This window comes from Halichoerus grypus, chromosome 13, assembly GCF_964656455.1.
Source record: "Halichoerus grypus chromosome 13, mHalGry1.hap1.1, whole genome shotgun sequence".
Classification (NCBI taxonomy): domain Eukaryota; kingdom Metazoa; phylum Chordata; class Mammalia; order Carnivora; family Phocidae; genus Halichoerus; species Halichoerus grypus.
The window spans coordinates 87,717,989-87,734,542 of NC_135724.1; the positions used below are offsets into that span (position 1 = coordinate 87,717,989).

A 16,554-nucleotide genomic window follows, 5' to 3' on the forward strand; every position below is an offset into this window, starting at 1 on the left:
GTACATGAATGTTCACAACAGCCTTCGTCATCATTACCAAAACCCAGAAACAACCTAAATGTCCAACAGGTGATTGGAGAAATAAATTGGCGTATATTTATACAATAAAGCACTAGTTAGTATAAATGAAGAAGGAACAAACTACTTGCACAAGCAACAACATAGAGGAATCCCACCAACATTATGTTGAGTGAAAGGAGCTAGATCGAAACGAGCCATACTGTATGATGCCATTTATATGAAGTACAAGAACAGGCAAAACAACTTTTCTATGATGATAAACGGCAACAGTGGGTGCTGCTCTGGAGAGTGGGGGATGGGGGAGGCCAAATAGGAACTGATTGGAAAGGAGACCAGGAGAGTTTTCTGAGGCAATGGAATGTTCTAGATCTTGATAGGGTTAAAGTTATACAGTGTATTCATTTGTCAAAACTCATTGAACTCAACTCTTAGGACTTGTGTGCCTTATTATATGTAAACTATACCTCAATAGAGCAAACAACTCCAATAAGACCATTTCAGATGATGATAAATGCTGGGAAGAAAATCAAACAAGATACTGTACTGCAGGGTTGGGGCAGAGCAGAGGGGTAGAAGTGGGGGAAGCGACTAGAGAAGGCCTCTCCAAGCACAGGGTAGGACCCCTGCAGATATCGTGTGCTTTCCTAGTTAGGAAGAGAAACTGCACAGACAGGAGCTCATGTTAGGGGGATAGCCTTGCAGAACTCTGTAGCCTCTCTGAATACCTTTAGCATTAACAGTGTAGACCAGTGTTTCTCAAAGTGCAACGCCCAGCATCAGCATCACGTGTTGGGAACGTGTTAGAAATGCACATTCGCAGGCTCTGCCCTGGACCTACTGAATCAGACACCCTGGGGATTGTCTTCATAAGCCCTCCAGGTGAGAGCCTCTCAGGTGTGAGAACCACCGATCTATAACCTCCATACTCAAAGTGTAGTCCTGGAACCAGCAGCCTGGTCTCACCTGGGAGCTTGTTATAATGCAGAATCTCAGGCCCCACTCGATGAACTGAATTGAAATCTGCACTGTAACAAGATTCCCAGAAGATTCATGTGCACGTTGAAGTTTGAGAAGCACTAGTCTAGACTAGATCATCTAGCACCCCAAACATACTTTCTTAGTCAGCCTTCAGCTGACTACATGTTGTCTCTACAACCAGGTTGCCGGTTTCCTGGGGGAGTGAATAAAACAAGGCGTCTACTTAATCTGTACATGCAAGTGTAGGCAAAAGTGCACATGTGCGTGCACACATACACATTCACTGCTTCCTAACACTTCTGCTCGCATTCCTACTGACTTCTGGAGGGGATCTGCTCAAGCAAATGGGTCTCTACATTTTACCCAAAGCAGCATCATAAACTGGCAGGCCGCCTTCAACTGTGTCTTTATTTTTGTTTACTTGTCTTTTGCCTATACAATGTTTTGAAAGTTGAGACATTCTACATAAAAATCTGGACTTCCTACTTTTCTCGAAAAATTTAACTATTTGGGAAAAAAAAAACAACTAAACCATTTGACAACTCAGGGTTCATATCCCACATAGCACCACTCTGCTGGAGGTGTCAGTGGTTCCCTTTATAAAAGGTATGTGGGTTTGTTTGTTTGCTACAGTCCCCACCACTCCCTATTGCCTTATACCTGGCCTGCATCACTCATTTCTGTCACCTGCCTGGCCCATGTTGGCATTTGAGTTTGAGACCCTTGACTAAAGGCCAGCTGAGATCAAGACGTAAGATGCTTTTCGCCTCCTCTGGGTCAGTGGGGTTTCATCCAGGGCCCTGAAAGCAGCTCCTAGTTGAGGTAACATTTTGATATCCCCTGATGCTCTATTGAACAGACTTATGGCCATTAGCAAGAAGAGACAATTGGATCAGTGGTCCCCTAACTGCCTTTGCAGGCTGGTTTTTTGGTTTTTTTTTTTTAAGCAGTCTGCAGAAGTATGCAGGGCAATGTCCCAAACAGATGTTAGCAAATGTCCTTTGAGTCGCTGAGGTAAGCCTAAGAACATTGGCTCCTGGAGAGATCTGAGCTTTCTGAAGAACTGAGGTGGTTAGGATATTAATATTCTTTTAGAACAACATGTTAGAGCATTTGTTGTCTGGGATGAGCACCAGAAGAAATCTTTGGCCAGAAATAAACTGTCAAGTTCTGATGGATAACCGGCAGGTTATTTTCAAACAGCCACACACACACAAAAAAAGGAAGGGAATTACAGGTTATATGAGTTTTATGAAAAAATAGAACTTCCTAAAACATAGGAAGTTGAAGAAGCTGATCATGTTACAGAATTTTGTCCTTTACCAAAGATCCACGACAAAAGGTCCGTATTCGGTAAACATGTGATTGCGTTTATTTACAGCACGTATAAAGCAGGGCAGGCCCCCACTGCATGCCTGATGCACTTCTCTGGTTCAGAGTGGGCCTATGCCTGTGTCAGTTTCCTGTGCCTGCTGTAACAAATGACCATGAACTTGGTGGCTTAAAACAACAGAAGTGTATTCTCTCACAGTTCTAGAGGCCGGAAGTCTAAAATCAAGGAGTCAGCAGGGACACACTCTCTGAAGTCTCTAGGGGAGGATCCTTCCTTGCCTCTCCCAGCTTCCCGTGGCTCCCCGTGTTCCTTGACTTGAAGCTGCATCGCTCCAATGTCTGCCTCCATCCTTATGTGGGCTTCTCTTCTGTGTTTGTTTCAACTCTCTTCTCCTTTCTCTCATAAAGACACAAGTCACTGGATCCACCCTAAATCCAGGATGATCTCATCTTGAGATCCTTCATCTCATCTGCAAAGACCCTATTCCAAATAAGGTCACATTCACAGGTACAGGGGTTAGGCACTTGGACCTACCTTCTTGGGGGGTGGGGGGGGCATTATTCAAACCGTTACAGTGTGCAAAAAAACCATTCTGCTCAGGGCCTAGTGTTTCTCAGAGTGTAGACCAATAGCCACGCACACCAGATCCACATGGCACCTTTCCAGAAACATCTCAGACCTTCTGAAACCACCCTCTGGGAGGTGAGGCCCAGGAATCGACCTTTGAACACACTTCCCAAGTGATTCTTATCCTTAGTTCAAGAACCACTGTCCCAAGACCCTTTGCTTTGCGTATTAAAAAATAAATCACTCAGTAGAGCAGCACAAGAAAGAACTGTCATGGAATGAGAACAATCAGAAGCAAAGAAATCAAAACCCCTCTGGCCAGAAATAGGTGTTGAAGCACCTAAGAATATCTAACTGATCTCAACATCACATTTTGACAGTTAAAAAAAATAGGAGTTTCAAATACTCCATACTGGATTCTGGCAGAGCATCTATCTTCTGTTTTCTTCTCTCTCCACACCTGTAAATAGATTGTGAATTAGTAACTCAGAAAGAAAGTATCTTACCTAAAAACAACCTCCAAAAGGTGGTTCACGGGGAGGGACAGATTGAAAAATTTTGCGAGGTGTGTGGTTTAAGCCTTCCTAATTATCCATGAAAACAAAACATTCCGCTTTTCCTGACTGTAACACTGGTGAGAGCTGCGTATTTGCGGCGATTATGATTTGTGCCCCAGTCTTAATTTATAAAGGTGGCTGAGTACTGACATGGAGAGGTCACTGATACTGAAAGGACTTTATTACTTACATTTTCCAAGAGGAGGGGCACACCATGCCACACAGGGCCATAGGGGAAGCACTGGGTTTGGTCAGGAGATGGAAGGATCAAGGGGAAAGCATGGCCCAGAACCTTCATCGTATTTTCCATGGGACAGGCAAGGCAGGGCAGGGCAACAGCCTAGGGTTGGCCTGCTTGAGTAAGGTGGGCAGGCTCTGGGTTACAGGCGCATTCTCTAGCTGTGGGTATCTGGCCCTGGGTGACTTTGACCCTGGGTAACCTGGCGCAGGGGGAATATTGGCTCGTGTGTTAGGGTGAGTGAGAGGGGGTGGTTGGGGATATGGATTCAAGATTGGTCAGAGGGTCTGTAACATGATTTTCAGGCGCTCGCAAAAGCCGGATCACAGGGAAGATGTAAACAATGGTGGCTGTTGGTTTGGCCCTGTGATAACAGATGCAAATAGACAAATACAGAATCTAAGAAAATGCAATTAGAACAGATTGCTTGAGGGGCACCTAGCCCCAATCCAGCCATTAGTATCTAGGATCCCCACCCCACTTTGTTCTAGAAGCCAAACTCCCTTAAGAAATAATCGGATTTGCTTGAAACTATTTTTTTTAATTTGTCTGCTTGTTGTTAATACTGTATTAGTTAAAAATTGTTCACTTTAATCTTAAATGGAAAGCAGATTTTGTATCACTCTGTGATGGTAGAAGAAGAGGAGGCAACGTGGGAAGTGGTGCTTTGGTTCCAAGAGAGTAATTTGTGGGTTTGGATTATGTTCTTCCCTCTGCCAACTGCAGCAGAGCTAGAAGATGAACAAGGAAGACTAGCTCGGCTCCTGTTTTGGGTTTTCCTTTCATGAAATACCAGCACGTTCATACAGATCTTTATAAACATGGATCCTTCTCCTCCTACAGATACGCCAAGTACTATAAGGAAAACAACGTTGAAAAACGGACTCTGATAAAAGTCTTTGGGATCCGTTTTGACATTCTGGTTTTTGGCACCGTAAGTCTCTGCTCCCAGTCACTGGCACCCCCATTCCTGGGACTGGGGTCCTAATTACTGCTGTAGTGCCTCAAGGGGTGAATGTTTCGGTCATAGTCAATAGCTGGCACCGTGCATCTTGCATGTGGGATAAGAGGGGGAAGGAATGTCCTTGGGGTCCTGTCCACGATGAAGTCATCTGATGACTACAAGAGTGGGACTGGGAAGAAAACTGAATATTCAACTTTAAAAATATTCTGATGCTTAAAAAGAGAGAGGGAAAGAAAGAAATCCTTTTTGCAAAATACTTTGTAAGTAACAGAAGCCAACTCAAATTGGCTTAGGGAAAAAAAATTTTTTTTTAAAATCTCACATAGCTGAAAAATCCAGGGGCAGTTTTCAGGCTTCAGGCATGGCTGGATCCAGATGTTCAAACAACATCCTTAGGAATCTGCCTCCCTCCATTTCTTGTATCTGTTCTCCTCTGTTCTGGCATCATCCTCAGTTGGCCATGTCTACATGGTGGTTTCTGGCAGCTCCTTATATCTTACTGGTCCAGCAGTCTCAATAAAAAGAGAATATCTCTTTGCTAAAAGGTTCAGCAAAGGATTCACGCAGATGCCTTTGGCTCTGACTGGCCCAATATGGGCCACGTGCCCTGTGCTGAACTAATCACTATGTTTAGGTCACACCATACTCTCAGTGGCTGGTCTTGGACCTGCCCTGAACCAGCCCCTTCCCCTCAAACTATATGGACCAAGTATGGACAGAGATGGTTCTCCAAAGGAAAACCAGGGTGTTGTCTCCATAAGAAGGAGGGAGGGGATACTGCGCATGCAAAACTCCATAGATGCCCACAACGCCTTGTCCAAAACTGTATTATTTATGTTATATGTTATGTCATATGGTGGTAAGCAACACAAGAGTCAATGGGATAGAAGCTGAGAGAATGGAAAGATCATTGAGAAGAAAAACCACGAGGACACCTAAGGGAAGAGTGTGCAGACATTCCTTCCCTCTGCTTCCAAGGTAATCTCAAACCACTTTTAGGGAAAACTTGTCTGAAGCCCTCACCTTGTATGGAAAAACAACAAACTCAGTGTGTGGGTTCCAGTGCTTCTTTGTTTAAAACAGTCATGTTTTCGAGCGCATCCCAGAAGGCAGGAACAGGATGAACCGGAATCCTATTTTCAGTCTGCAGTCTCTGTTGCCGTGAACATAGACTCCCTCCTCTGCTGGAGCTGACAATTACATGGTAGAGCAAAAGAGCATTGCTCTGAATGTCAACCAAGTCACCTTCCCATTTGTTTTCAGGGAGGAAAATTTAACATTACCCAGTTGGTCGTGTACGTTGGCTCAGTCATCTCCTACTTTGGTTTGGTAAGGGATTCTCTTTCCCATACTTTAGGAAAGTGATTTGGCAAAAAGAAATCTCACTAACATGGCACCGATCTGGGTTTTCCCCAGGCCGCTGTGTTCATCGACTTCCTCATCAACACTTACTCAAGTAAATGCTGTCGATCCCGCATTTATCCCTGTTGCAAGTGGTGTGGATACTGTGCAGTCAATGAATACTACTACAGGAAGAAGTATGAGCCCATTGTGGAGCCAAAGCCGGTAAGGCTCACTGCATCAGTAGGTGCCAAAATACCCAGAGAGTCGGTCAGGTCACTGAGAAACATGCAAAAATAAGGCCCAAATCACAGGTGTAATCCCATAGTGGACAAGTCTCTGGACTCTACCCTGATCCACCATCTCTCAGATGAATCCTTTGGTCTTAGGGAAGAATAGAAACAAAAATGAAGAGGCAAGATAGAGGGAGAACAAATGTTTATGTTCTAGGACTTGGCAATTTTGTCAGATTTATTAAATTGGTACAGCCAAAAAAAATAGTATAGTGACTTTGGAGAACAATTTGGCAGTATCTAATAACATTTAGATGGGACATACTTTACAGCCTGGCATTTCCACTTCTCCATACCTACCCTTAAGAAAGAGCATCTACCCAAATGTCCAACAGGTGGATGGTGAAAGAAACTATGACCAGTGCATAGCAAAGAGCACCAGGCACCAGTTCAAAAGAATACATGGATAATAATAAGAGCAAACATTTCTATAGAACTTCAAAGTGCTTTATATATATTAATTCATAGAATCTTCACACAACCCTATAAATAGGTGCTACTGTCATCTTTCTAAAGATGAGGAAATTGAGGTGCAGGAGGGTTAAATAATTTGCCAAAAGTCACACAGCTAGTAGGGGGGGAGCTGGAATTCCAACTCAGGCAGGCTGGCTTCAGAATTCATCTTCATAACCACTATGTTATGGGTACTGGCCTGAGCAAATATCCAGAACGTGTTGTTGGAAGGAAAAAAAACAAACTATAGGACAACATATATGGTACGATATATAGGTTAAAAGACAACTACACGTATGATATGAACTCATCCCATGTATTTTCTACATGTATATTATATGTGTGCTTATATATAATCATACAAATAACATGCATACATTCTATATATTTTATATATGCTCTATATAGTTTCTACATTTATTACACACATGCATGAAGGTGTATAGGGAGGATAATATATGTCTACAAAAAGGTACACACAAAAGTGACAACAGTGATTCCTTCTACAAAGGAACCTAGGATGGGGGGACGAGTCAAACGGAATTTGAGCTCATCTGTATTGTTTTGATTTGTTTAATTAGGCTTCTACTAAGCAGGTCCCCTACACTTGATTCCATGATTTCCCCCAATCAAGGAGAAACCTCCAGTACTTCAAACAACAAAGAGGGTCTTTGTCTTTCCCTCATAAGAACATTACTGTCCTTTCCCAGCAGCTGAAGACACGATTCACTGGCCACTGTACATGTATTATACAATTTGAAATGAAAGTTCATTTTTGCAACTAAAAATAATTACCATTTCATAGCTCAAGATAGGATGAAAGTCAGCAAAAATATAAATAATTTAAGTTGCAACAGTAAAATTTTCGGGATATTCAATCTAGAGTAACTGAAATTGAGGGAACACAAAGGACTTTTACAGAGCACGTGGGAGACCTAAAGTCATCAGGCAGTAAGCTGTGGAGACTCTGAAGTCCACATATTAAGGTGCATAGGGTCTCACTGCTGATTTACCTTTGGACTCAGAAATCATTCATTCTTGGCTAGCAAGAGTTTTTGGTCAGCTTCTAACAGTTTGTCATTTGGTAAATAGGAATAACACTTGCCTTTAGATATGTTCAGGTACGTGATTGTTGATAATTCTGTACAAAAATGGGTAAAATTTTTAACCCTCTTTTCCTAGACATTAAAATACGTGTCCTTTGTGGATGAATCCCATATTAGGATGGTGGACCAGGAGCTACTTGAAGAAAGTCTGCAAAATGTCAAAGGTGAAAAAGTCCCAGTAAGTTAAAACATTTAGTCTTTTTTTTTTTTTTTTAAGAAAAGTTACTATTAAATAAAAATATAGCAGGGCACCTGGGTGGCTCAGTCAGTTAAGCATCTGCCTTTGGCTCAGGTCATGATCCCGGGGTCCTGAGATCAAGCCCCATATAGAGCACCTGCATGGGGCTCCCTGCTCAGCGGGGAGCCTGCTTCTCCCTCTCCCCCTGCTCCTCAGCCCGCTCGTGTGCTCTCTCTCTCTCTCTCTCTCAGATGAATAAATAAAATCTTTAAAATAAATAAATAACAATATAGCTATAAATTTGTGGAAATCGCAATTGATGAATTTTAACACAGTAAGTACATGTAACTCAGAATATTAGCAGAAGCCCTTTTCACGCCTCCACCCAATCACTACCTTCCCTTAAACGTCATCATTATTCTGTACCCAAAGGTTAGTTTTATCTCTTCCAGGATTTTATAAAATTTGAATCCTGTATGTACCCAGTATATACTCTGTGGAGTGTCAGACTTCTTTCACTCAGTATGTTTTCTGAGTCATCCATATAGCAATAGTTCATTCTCATTGTTGTATAATTTCCATTTTACAAACAACCAATTTATTTATCCCTTCTATTGTTGGTGGACATTTGGGTAGTTTCCACTTTGGAGCTCATGCAGAAATGCTGCCATGGTAAACATGTGGTGCCTACAAGTGGACCTGCTGGGTCAGAAGGCTGGCATATGATACTATCAAACCATTCTCTAAAGGGGGTGTTTTAATTCCTGCTCTCCTCAGCAGCTCTGATCACTGGACATCTTCACTGACTTCTACAGCTGCCATAATAAATCACCACAAACTAAGTAGCCGAAAACAACAGAAATTCATTCTCTCACAATTCTGGAGGCTGGCAGTCTGAAATCAAGGTGTTGGTAGGGCTCCTGAAGGCCCTAAGGGAGGATCCTTCTTTGCCTCTTCCAGTTCCTGGTGTTCATTACACCTGCTAGGACCCCTGGTACAATGCTGATTAGAAGTGGTTAATAGCAAACATCTTTTTGTCTCATTCCCTATCTCAGGAAGAAAGCTTTTCATATTTCACTACAGTATTTGCTGTAGGGTTTTAAAGAATGCTTTACTGGATTAAGAAAAGTCCCCTCCGTTCTTAGTTTGCTAAGAATTTTTATCATAAATTAATACTGAATTTTTAAAATAATGCTTTTTTCTGCTTTTTAAAAAATGATCAATGAATTTTCTTTTTTCTGTTATGTGGTGAATTACAGAAATTGATTTTCAAATGTTAAACCAAACTTGCATTCCTACAATAAAATCAATTTGAAGGTAATAAATTACTCTTTGTATTTATCACTGGATTCGATTCACTAATATTTAAGATTTTTATGTCTCTTATTGAGAGAGACTGGCCAAAGTTTTTCCATTCTTGTAATGTCCTTATCGGGTTTGGGTATAACATGAGCTGAGGGGTGGGGAGGGGAATACACATAAAATTTACCATCTTAACCACTGTAAAGTGTACAATTCAGTGACATTTAAAATTCAAAATCTTATCCACAATGCTGTGCCACCATCACACTATCTAGTTCCAGAACTTTTTCATCAACCCAAAAGGAAACCCTGTGTCAATTCAGCAGCCACTCCTCACACCCACTTCCCCCTCGTCCCTGGAAACCAATTTTTTTTTTTTTTTTTTTTTTTGAGAGAGAGTGAGAGAATGAGCAGGGAGAGCAGCAGAGGGAGAGGGAGAAGCAGGCTCCCCGCTGAGCTGGGAGCCTGACTCGGGGCTCGATCCCAGGACCCTGAGATCATGACCTGAGCTGAAGGCAGACGCTTAACCGAGTGAACCACCCAGGTCTCCTGGCAATCACTAATCTGCTTTCTGTCAGCATGGATTTGCCTATTTTGGACATTTCATATAAATGGAATCATATAGTACTTGCCTTTTGTGACTGGCTTCTTTCACTTTTCATAATGGCTTCAAGGTTCATCTATGTTGTAGCAGGTGTCAGTACACTGTTCTTTTTTTTGGCTGAATAATACTCCACTGTATGGACATGACACGTTTTTAACAAACTATAGAAATGATCCCTGAAAGTATAGGTTTTGGACATAATTTTTTTTTTAAGATTTTATTTATTTATTTGACAGAGAGAGCAAGACGGCGAGAGAGGGAACACAAGCAGGGGGAGTGGGAGAGGGAGAAGCAGGCTTCCTGCTGAGCAGGGAGCCCGATGCGGGGCTCGATCCCAGGACCCTGGGATCATGACCTGAGCTGAAGGCAGACGCTTAACGACTGAGCCACCCAGGCGCCCCTGGACATAACATTTTTATCCATTCATCCATTGATGGATATTTGGGTTGTTTTTACCCTTTGGCTATTGTTAATAGTGCTGCTGTAAGTGCTCATGTATAGGAAGTATTTAATTTTAATGTACTGACTCAAACTTTGTCCGGTGAATGAAGGTATATGTTACAAAGAACAGATATAAATGATGTCAATTATGGCAACTCCTCTTGGAGGATAACAAATGAATTTGCTGGAAGAGGGAGGCTGGTGGAAAAGGAGAGAGTAGAGCAAAATCAACAAAGATTTACTGTCTACTATGTGCTGGGTACTGTCCTAGGCATTGGGGATAGAGCAGCAACAAAGCAGACAGGGCCCCCCCACTTTCATGTGGAAGAAGAACCATCAAGAGGACATATCAATGAGTAGGATCACTTCAGATAGTGACAGTACTCTGAAGAACACGGCATCTCATGATGCACTAAGAGTGACCTGGGTGGGGGTGGAACTACCTAGATCGGGGGGGTCAGGGCAAGAAGGTCTCCATGAACAGGAGATACCTGCCTTGAGGCCTGGCTTATCTGAATTTCACTTCCTAAATCTGTAAAATGGAGAGAAGGACACATACCTCATGAGGTTCTTCAAAGGCTAAACGGGGCAAGTTTATAAAACACTGGGATAGTCGGGGCGCCTCGGTGGCTCAGTTGTTAAGCGTCTGCCTTTGGCTCAGGTCATGATCCCAGGGTCCTGGGATCGAGCCCCACATCGGGCTCCCTGCTCGGCGGGAAGCCTGCTTCTCCCTCTCCCACTCCCCCTTCTTGTGTTCTCTCTCTCACTGTCTCTCTCTGTGTCAAATAAATGATAAAATCTTTAAAAAAAATAAAATAAAATAAAACACTGGGATAGTCTTGATATATACATTTAATAAATGATAGCTACTGGTATTAATGTGATAGTAAGTGTAATTTTATAAGTTAATGACAAAAGTAAAGGACCTAGAACCCTAGGGGTTGTCACTGCTGATGGGTTTGGTAACTTGACTTTTTCAGAGACCCTCAATGGACTTGTCCAGGCTGCCCCCGTCTCTCCGCGACCCGTCCCCTATTCCTGGACAAGCAGAGGAGATCCAGCTGTTAACTGACGAAGTGGCTCCCAGATCCAGCAACAGCCCAAACTGGTGCCAGTGTGGACACTGCCTCCCGTCCCAGCTCCCCGACAGCCACAGACGCCTGGAAGAACTGTGCTGTCGGAAAGAGGCGGGTGCCTGCATCACCACCTCAGAGCCCTTCCGGAAGCTCGTCTTGTCCCGACAGCTCCTGCAGTTCCTGCTGCTCTACCAGGAGCCCTTGCTGGAGCTGGATGAAAACTCCAACCGCCGGCTGCGGCACTGTGCCTATAGGTGCTACACCACCTGGCGCTTCGGCTCCCAGGACCTCGCCGACTTTGCCATCCTGCCCAGCTGCTGCCGCTGGAGCATCCGCAGAGAGTTTCCCAAGAGTGAAGGCCAGTACACCGGCTTCCAGAGTCCTTACTGATGGCACGGGGCTGAGCAGGCGTGTTAACGTTTCCTTTGTTTGCACCCTGAGCTTGACCTGCAAAGATCTGCGGCCAAATGTTCAACCAAGGGAAATGTGTTTTCTGCTCCTGCAGCTCTAGATGTGTCAGAGAGCAGACTGAACAAACAAATAAACCAGAATCCCTCAGCACGGACTGAGAGTCGAGAGATTCAGATCTGCGTCTCAGTTCTGTCCCTAGGAAGTTGTGTGATCCTAGGCTTTTAACTCTGTGCTTCAGTTGCCTTCCTACCCCAACTGCGATCCCACAGAGATGTCGGGAGGACAAATTGAGCGAGCGTACACGAACTTTCTTGTTAATGCACAAAGAGCTACATGAATGCGAAGCAGCTCCTTATGAGGCCAGACTGGGATAACGTACAACTATGAACAAACCCTTTGGGTGCTGGTTGGAGACTGTGGAGGATTAATGGTGGCCACAAATTCTTGGGCGCCTGACCCTCAGGACCTAAGGGTTATGTCTCCTCCTCTTGCATGTGGGCAGCTCTGATCGCTTTATCCAATAGTGGAAGTGACGCTGTGCCGGCTTCGGGGTCTTGGTCTTGAGGCTGGCAGCTTCCACTTCCGGTCCTGCCCACGTCTGCTGTGAAGGAAGCTTGCCCCCATACCAAAGTCTGACTCCTCAGACCACCCTACTGTGAGGAAGCTCCAGAAGCCACATGGAGAACAGAGATGCCTGACCAGTTCCCAGCTTCCAAGCCATCCAAACGCAGTCACTGGACATGGGAGAGAAGCCTTCAGATGATTCCACGCCCTGCTACCATCGGACTGCCACTGCATGAGACGCCTCCCAGGTTACCCACAGAACAAAACTGTTGTTTTAAGCCCCTAAGTTTCAGGTTGTTCGTTATGCAGCAACAGATGACTGGGACAGAGAGCAAGCGTGACTCACTGGAACACAGACTCAGCCATACCTTCTGTGGTTCTAGGGTTCTTAGGGAGCCTGGACCACCCCTGAAGCCCCACCAGGGCTTAGGTCTCTGTTCGGCAGTCCTGTCAGGGCTGCGGACCAAATGAGGTAACCCACCAGACCAGCCCTGGAATCCATCCAATCTAACTGCTGAACTACCCAATACATTTTAACACACAGCCTATTACTATGACTGGAAGTAGCTACTGCTGTTAAAACGGAAAAAGGCCACCTTTATGCCTTTAACATCCTGTACTTTGCAGCTAATTAGAATGGACGCAGTCTGGATGCTACTTAAAAAGCAACTCACACCCAAACCTTTACCATTTCTGTACATCGACCACTAAGAGTATGAAAATGGATAGTCAGGTTTTAGGATCCTCCTTCAGGATTTCCTTTTCATGGTTTTGGTATTAGAATTGATTATTTCTAAACAACTCTTTTAAAGAATAAATAGAGACCACTATTCAACACAATAACTGATGAAGGATGTATGAGTTTTCTTAATACATATTCTAAGATGTGCCATCTTGATACTTTTTAAAAACCAGATGCTTTCTACTGTATTCATGTAAAGTAAATACGAGCAAAACACTTCTTTTTTTGACTCAGGATTTTATGTGGCTTTAAACTCAGGAATAAACTAGGCCAGACTGAACTTTCATTTTTTTTTTTTTACTATCTTTCAGAGATAGTAGATTATATATGACTTCTTATATGTATGATATATATTTAAAAGTGGATTATATATGACTTCTTCAGAATTTAAATTTTTACTCTTAGAATTCTATGTACAAGCTACAGATTTCCATTCTGATAAACCTCTGAAACTTTATACCTTTATTTTATTTTATTTTTTGGTGCCTTATCCCTAGTGTGTTTCTATCACCTCTAGAGGCCCCAAATGGAGTCAGAATTTGGAATGACAATTAGTCACTGGATCCACCTACTATCCTCCTTCACCTTCCCCACAGATGCTTTAGGTGAGAGGGTGATGTGTTATGTCAATGGTGTGTAAAATGTCTGACACTTCATACAATAACATGCATCATATTTGTATCTTGTTTTTAGTCTACTGCATAAAATAATGTCATCAGCAAAGGCATCCCAAGGAGAATCACACTTTGTAGGACCTATTTTCTTATACTTAAATCCATTATTCTATATGGTAATTGCCCAGTATTCACTACTTCATGTCTGTATTAGAGATCTTTCTAGTAACATTAGCTGGTTTCATGTAGAATTAGTAAAGAACTTGCATTTCTCTCTTCAGAGGGCACCAGTTTTCAAACACTTCCTAATTCTAGTTTGGCAATGTACGTGTCTTAACTAGGTAATATGTTTTGATAAGAAAATATCAATGTTTTTATTATAAAAAATAATGTATAATTTGATTACTGAAGTGTTCCTTTTACTTCCTTTTCTCAGGAGATCCCCAAATCACAATTCATTCATTGACACTTTCATTCAACATATATTCATTGAGGAACTATGACATAATAAGACATATATTCGGTCTCTACTCCCAATTCCTGACACAGAGCTCCTAAATCCCTTAGAATTTGCTGGGTGATAAGAGTGTGTTGTGTTCTAACGAGGCAACTCTTGGTGGGCTCCTAACTTCAGGATGGGGGCTGATTGCCAGAAAGACCAAGCCATGATCAGAAGCTTAGAACTTTGAGCCCCACTCTCTCATCCTCCAGAATGGAGAGGGGTTGGAAACTGAGTTAACAACTGATTGTGCCCAAGTGATGAAGTCCCCCTAAAAATGTCTCAATTATGAGATGTGGAGAGCTTCTGAATTGATGAACACATCTACATGCTAGGATAGTGCTGTACCCTAACTCCACAGGGACAAGCATCTGTGCTCAGGACCCTTTTGGACCTTGCCCTATGTACCTCTTCATCTGGTTCTTCGTCTGTATCATTATATCCTTTATAATAAACCAGTAAATACAAACAAAGGTTTCCCTGAGTTGTATGAACCATTTGGGCAAATGACTGCACCTGAGAAGGGGGCTATGGGAACCCCCATTTCTTAGCCAGTTGGTCTGAAGTACAGGCGACACCCTGGGACTTGCAACTGGCACCTGAAGTGGAGGACAATCTTGTGGGATTGAGGCCTCAACCTATGGGGTCTAGGCTAACGCCAGGAGTTAATGATGCAATTGAATTGTAGGACACTCAGTTGGTGTCTGGAGAGTTGGAAAACTGGTTGGTGTGGGAAAACTCCACAAACATTTGGTCCCAGAAGTATTACAAGTAGAGAATAGGAAAACGAGTTTTCTCTTAGGCACTCACTAGAGACCAATGATAGATAAGGTTGCTGCTGTCATGGAGATGCGAGGAGACGGACATTAATCAAATAATTCAAATGTAAATTTGCGTTTTGTGAAGAGGATCATGATGAAGAAGAAAATGATTCTCTGAGAGCCTAAAATAGGGGAATTTGACCATTTTGGGGAGATCAGAGAGGTCCTCCTTGAGGATGCACCCCTTTAGCTAAAACCTGAAGGGTAAGTCCTAGATAACTAGGTGAATAGGGTAGGGAAGAGCATTCTAGGCAGAAATATGAGCATGTGCGAAGGCCCTGGGGCAGAAAATGCATAGCAGGTTTACGGAACTTAAAGGAGACCTGGATGCCTACTGCATAGATAGTAAGGGGGAAGTAAAGCATGAGATAAAACTGGACTGGCAGGCAGGGGCTGGACTTTATGGAGCCTTGCGGGCCATGGCAAGGAGTTTGTCCTTATCCTAAGACCAATGGACAGCCATGGAAGTGTTTTAAGTAGCAGCCTGGTAAGATTATATTTGGTTTTTAAAAGATCGTTCTGATCACTGCATGGAGAATGAATGAGGAGTGGTGGTAAACAGTTTTAATTTTATTTCAGTCTTTCCCTACTCCATGAAACATTTGCCCCAAATATGCAGTGAAATGAACTGATTCTCTTTTCTCTCCTCCTCTTCATCTTGGGAAGTCACAGAAAGATCAGCCGCAGGAAAAAGGAAAAGCTTTAGGGTGCCTTGATTTTTAGAGTTATTTCCTGTCCCAAGTTGGTGGAGATGAGACCACTTAATGGTCTCACCAGGTCAGGGGTAGGAACGTGCCAAATCTAGAGACAAAGGGCAGTCAGCAGAGCTGCTGATGTATCTCACCCTATAGTGTACGGCCTAAAACTCAGGTCTAATATCACAGGCTGGCTTGACATCTGTTGAAATCAGGAGGGTCTAGAACAGCTTAACTGCAAGTTTCTCTCCCCAACCTACTCCCATGGAAAAGGTCACCTGGACAAGTACCTTCTTCAGCGAATGGAGCAGAGGCACTTACTGCTGACCCCTGAGTAATGGGTTTAAGTTCTCTGCCACCCATGGAATTATCCAAAAGACAATCATGTCCTCCTGTGGGAACCACAGAGCACCTCACCTTCTTGATACCCCAAAGCACGCTTGCCTCCCACCTGAGCCGAAATCCTACCACCTCTGGTTGTTCACTCTGCCCCGGAGCTATGATTATGTAACTAATAAACTGCTGCCAATTTCACTTGTCTAGTGTTGGGTGTCATGCATTTGGCCATCTCCATGACTTTAGGGTGGAAATCCTTCCCTCACCAATGGGGTGAAGAGGAGGTGATTAAAGCACTCCTAATTCCAGGCCAACCAGCCACCCTGAAAAATTAAGAGGCTTGGCTTGGCTTCTGCACAGTCATTGTCTACACACAGCCCTGCCTCCTAGATAGAACCCATGAGAAACAGGGATCACCAC

General features: G+C 43.3%; 2 protein-coding genes across 13 annotated transcripts in view; one reads left to right on the forward strand and one right to left on the reverse strand.

Moving 5' to 3' along the window:
* The window catches only part of P2RX7 (purinergic receptor P2X 7), a 47,161-nt gene extending 30,829 nt beyond the window's left edge, over positions 1-16,332 (forward strand). For all 5 annotated transcript variants that reach the window (XM_036085122.2, XM_078061018.1, XM_078061019.1 and 2 more), the window contains 5 exons: positions 4,538-4,628; positions 5,922-5,987; positions 6,075-6,224; positions 7,928-8,029; positions 11,357-16,332. In XM_036085122.2, coding sequence (XP_035941015.1) covers positions 4,538-4,628; positions 5,922-5,987; positions 6,075-6,224; positions 7,928-8,029; positions 11,357-11,842 — 895 coding nt within the window. In that variant the 3' untranslated portion in view covers positions 11,843-16,332. The remainder of the gene's footprint in view (positions 1-4,537; positions 4,629-5,921; positions 5,988-6,074; positions 6,225-7,927; positions 8,030-11,356) is intronic.
* IFT81 (intraflagellar transport 81) overlaps positions 1-16,554 on the reverse strand; it is a 181,983-nt gene that overhangs the window by 143,643 nt on the left and 21,786 nt on the right. The gene's annotated exons all lie outside the window — the stretch shown is intronic.